This window comes from Rhamphochromis longiceps, linkage group LG7, assembly GCF_057381845.1.
Source record: "Rhamphochromis longiceps isolate RC_006_pf linkage group LG7, R_longiceps_female_GT1.1, whole genome shotgun sequence".
NCBI classification, from domain to species: domain Eukaryota; kingdom Metazoa; phylum Chordata; class Actinopteri; order Cichliformes; family Cichlidae; genus Rhamphochromis; species Rhamphochromis longiceps.
The window spans coordinates 52,297,944-52,302,932 of NC_140563.1; the positions used below are offsets into that span (position 1 = coordinate 52,297,944).

General features: G+C 40.9%; 1 protein-coding gene across 1 annotated transcript; it reads left to right on the forward strand.

Annotated features, from left to right (window-relative positions):
• The first annotated feature begins 1,831 nt into the window (after positions 1-1,831).
• On the forward strand, positions 1,832-4,452 carry ptges (prostaglandin E synthase). The gene is made up of 3 exons (XM_085414256.1): positions 1,832-2,045; positions 2,175-2,257; positions 3,398-4,452. Exons 1-3 carry the CDS (start codon positions 1,938-1,940, stop codon positions 3,645-3,647), a joined length of 441 nt encoding a protein of 146 aa, XP_085270382.1. The 5' UTR covers positions 1,832-1,937; the 3' UTR covers positions 3,648-4,452.
• The last annotated feature ends 537 nt before the right edge of the window (positions 4,453-4,989 follow it).

A 4,989-nucleotide genomic window follows, 5' to 3' on the forward strand; every position in this document is an offset into this window, starting at 1 on the left:
GGTTGTTATGGGAACACTGCAACTAAAAAAAATATTATTTCATCACTTGTGTTTACACATTAGTTTAGGGTTTATTCTTCTTCAGATACCGGCTTCTATTCAAGAAAACTAATAATACAATATAAGAGGATCAAGTAATCTAAAACTCAACATTTTGCTGACTAATAACAACTTTTGATTAATTCAGTACATGTTGTTTTGGCAGTGAACATAAAAGGAGGAAACTTGACACGCTTCAGCAGAGATCCACCCAGTCGTTATCCACACCTGAGGGAAATCAAGCCGGTGCACCAATCAAATCCTCCCAGTCTCCCTGCAAAGCTCTCAGACCACAAGGACAAACTGTCTCAACGTAAGTAACAAGTAATTTTTCAAAGTTTAAGGGTGGGTAGAAAAGAGTGAGGCAACACATGAATCATGCAAATTAGAATCAAGTGCAGCAGATATCTGAAACAATCTTTCAAAAGTTAATACAAGTGGCAAAAACGGTATGTCCAGCCAATGTTTAAAAAGAAAATAGCCACAGGAAATTTCAAAATCTGACCATTGTTTTCATCTAAGAAACAGCTGCAGAATTTCATCCACTGGATAAATTACAGAGCATTAACTCTGACTAAAAGTGGGTCAAATTTCTTAATCGAAAAACTTCGTCAGTGTTCCGTCTAATGATGTTACGGTAATTCTAGTTGCACAGTTTTGTGGAATTCCATTTTAAGCCTTTGACAGCACTGTGACGTATACAGCTAGGTTCAGACATTCACCAATGGCAATAGAGTTACTGTTTCAAAAACATTCATGTATTTGACACGTAAAATTTCCTTTACCCTTGATTCAGCTGCCTCATGCCCGCACCGAGTTCATGGCAGCCTATCCCACACACTGGGTGAGATATCAGATATACCGTGGACGGCCGGCATATTTACCTCCACAGCTGCTATAGAAACACAATTTAACCTGAAAAGCAGGTCTTTGAACAAGTTCAGGATTAAAACCTTCTTGCTGCAAAGCAACGTTTGCACCACAGTCTCTACTCCTATCAACTCCAACCAGTTGCAACAGATAGCCGCCCCTCCCTGAGCCTCGTTCTGCTGGAGGTTTCTTCCTGTTAAAAAGGTTTTTTCCTTCCCACTGTCACCAAGTGCTTGCTCATATTGTGGGTCATGTGATTGTTGGGGTTTTCTCTCATTATTATAGGGTCTTTATCCTACAAGGCAACTTTTGCTGTGGTTTGGTGTTATATGAATAAAATGAAGATGAACTGAACCACAGTGCTGCGAGGCTTCTCGTTATATTGGCTAACTCGTACTCATACCCCAAGTTGGGCCACACGTCTAATCTTCTGTGAGAATGAATAAGTTGGATTTTTTTTTTTTCCATCATCACACTGCAACCTGCTATCACAAACACAGTTTTTAGACTCTGACACATTCATGCACATACATCAGGAGGGACTTAGGGTTGGGTGTCTTGCCCAAGGACACTTCAACATACAGACTGCAAGGAGCTGGGGATCAAACCTGACCCTCTAAATAGTTGCAAACCTGCTCTAAATTCTGGGGGGAAAAGGTAAAAATCATACGTGAACATGTCAAATTTTGGTATTTATCCTCCAAGATAACGGAAGGAGAAAACTATCAAGCTCAATTTGAATGATTAAATGTGCTACCTGTTTCCAAGCAGAAGAACAAAACGTACCTCCACCATCTGAACATGTTAAGTGTAGCCTCCAGGAAGCAATTCTGGAATTCACAGAAGTTGTGCATGAATGAGAGTGCTTTCATCATTACCGTGAGTGGGTGGAGGCAGTGCTACAAAACGGCCTGCCCTCATTCTCACTCTCCCTTTTATTTCAGCAGCACGCTGCAATCTCAGAGTCCTCCTTTAAGTGCTTTTTCCTCCCCTGCTCTCGCTGCAACTCTGCGTGGATTACAGCAGTCATGTTAAGAAACTCTGTTTTCTCCTGCTTTGTTTTCTACGGCGTGCTGCTGGTGTTAAAGATGTACGTAATAGCGGTCATAACGGGACAAATAAGACTGCGTAAAAAGGTGAGTGAGCTCCTGTATATGCAGCTTGAAGTTAAATGCTGTGTAAGTTTCTCTTCTTCCTGTTTGTTCTCTGGTGGAAAGCTTTTTTTTTTTTTTTTATTGTTTGTTTTTTCGCTTCTTCCCTGAAAGGCTTTTGCCAACCCCGAGGACGCGCTGAGACACGGAGGTTTACAGTATCACAGAGAAGATCCATATGTGGAAAGATGCCGGAGGTGAGCGTGCAGACGGGGTATTTTTTGTAAGACTAGACTGCTTGTGTTTAGGGGGATGGAGGGTCGCAGGAGGATGATTTTAAAAAAAAAAAAAAAAAAAAGGAAAGGAGAAAAAAAGAGAAAGTTTTGGATTGCATTTAAAATCCAAAAACTTTTTGGATTTTAAATCCAAACAACAACAACAACAAATAAACTCCCTTGTATTTGCTGCTTATGGCAAGTATTAGTTATACTATGCATTCCCATTGCATAGCTTTTACTTTTTGATTTAAAAAGGAATTCAGTACACTGCATGAAAACTGGTTCACTCAGGTAGATTTCAAATGCGCACAGCATTGAAGTACTCGAGTAAAATACCCTTGCATCATAAAATGAAAATTTTTCTACAGAACATGAATGACGTGCCGCAAGTTTTCTCCCGCGCAGATATCTGTCGCAAACCCGATAAAGTGTAGATTTATTTCCAGCGGATTTGTTCTCTTTTCTTGTGGGCTACTCCTCCACTGATGTTTCAGTAGCTTGTAGCACTGTGTGCGACAGATTTGTTTAAACTTGTCAGAATATGATCTGAGACAGGGGAGAGCAGATGTTTTTCTTACTAGTAAACTTTCCCCTCTGTCTGTCCTGAAATGTTTTTTTTTTCTTTCTTTTTTTTTTCTCCTGAGAGCTTGTGGTGGGAATCAACTCTGCACCAGGGGGAAACACATTTAAAATTTCCATTAATAACTAATAAAAATGGCTGCAGCACGACGTATTCCATGTCCAACCTTAATCACGTCTTTTATGTGCCCTTTTTTGTTTGTTTTCTGGGCAAAAGGGGATTATGATGGCGAGTGTCCTAGAACAATATTGTTTAAAAAGCTGCTTCAAGTGGGTGGAGGGGAAACAGGAAAGAGGTGAGTAGAGAAGGTTGCAGAGCCCTTGCTTTGGCTTGAGATAGTGCTAGTGTGGGTTAAATGCATATTATTTTAGTCACCCTGAATATAAATCTTCCAGGAATATCACAGGAAATCATTACCCCGTATCATAGTCACTCATGCGATGTAGTCACTTTACTGCATCATAGGTAGCTGAGTCACACAACTGTGGAAAACAGTTGTGTGTCAGCCTCCGTGTGCTGACTTCTGTCTTTCTTTTCAGAGCTCATATTAATGACATGGAGAACATCCTCCCTTTTCTCTTCTTGGGCGCCATCTACTCCATGACCGGACCTTCACTGTGGGTGGCACGGCTTCACTTCCTCGTCTTCTTCATCTGCCGTGTGCTGCACAGCGTTGCCTACCTGCTGGCCCTGCAAGCACCGACCCGGTCCGTGGCCTACACCTTAGCTCAGATTCCCTGTGTGTCCATGGCCGTACAGATCCTGATGGCAGTCAAATCATATGCCTAAAAACACTAATAAATCAAAAACAAAATAAATCCAGGAACAAGGGACTGAACTAACAGCTGTGATCTGAGACTCAAGACGGCTCATTATGTGTGACCTGTGTCAGAAAGTAGTGGGAGAAGGATTCCTGTTGCACTTCCTGTAAAGACAAGTGGAAGTGCAATACAAGGTCTCTGATAACACCAGTGCTGGGTTTTGAGATTGATTATCAGTATTTTTTTTTCTTCTTTTTGGCAAAGTTTGAAATATAACAGTGTCTTATAAAGATATCTGAAGCTGACATCACATGCAGTAGATGCAATCGAGGTTGTTGCTCCCTTTTTCTTTTCTTTTCTTTTTTTTTTTAAAGCCAGGAAATGCTGAAATTTAGAACAGGCTACAGAGATTGAACTCAAACAACCTGGGATAATTTTCCACCTCTGCGCTCCACTTTGGCCACTGATCTTTTGTGTTTACACAAACCATAGACCACTATTCATGTATTGTCATGCCACCCCATGCTTTTGTTTCTTTGTGGATGGATGCATGTTCCTGTGTCTGTTCAACAACAGCATGATGGATCCTGGTATGATGATTGATATGCTGAAAGTTTAAATACACTTGATGCTCTTTGTGTGTGTGTGTGTGTGTGTGTGTGAGAAACGGGTTCAGAGTACACGCCTTGCAACAACCTTCTGAGGAATTTTCTAGCGTATAATTGTGTGTAAATATATCTGTGAAGGCACTTGGTGAGTTTTGTAATTTATTCAATTTAATGTTTTTGAAAGGAAAACTTGTAGACAATAAAAACTATGCACATCTAAGCACACCCAGCCTCTACCTTCACTTTGTGCTAAATGAGTTGTTCTTTTAGATAGCCTTGTGCTGCAGAATTGGTATGTTCTGGGGATAGGGGGCCCCACTTTATGTGCGAGAGTGAGATGATCCAAAAGGCACCGGCAGAGTTCCAGCATTCCTTTGATTGTTATGTAAGACCTTCTGCTATGCTGTGCTCATTTTCCCTTTCTTTTTATTTTCACCCTGAGGCCAGGAGGGAGGTGCTGGAAGGCCATATAGAAATATTTACAGAAGGTGCCCAGTCATGCTTCCACACTGAGGAAAATGAAAGTTTGTGCGCCAACATAAAATGTTTTTCCATCAGTGATTATGCTTGATTTGGCTTTTCTCACTCTGGCGTGAAACTTTTTGCCCAATTCTCGGATGATGTAATTTCGTTTCCAGTGATTTTTTTTTTTTCTCCAACCCAGTGATCATGACTAAGCTCGAACTTACAGGAGCTCAGGTGTTTTTGTGATTTAAACAAAATGACAAGGTGGGATGAGGGGAAAATCCTTGGCTTTTAATA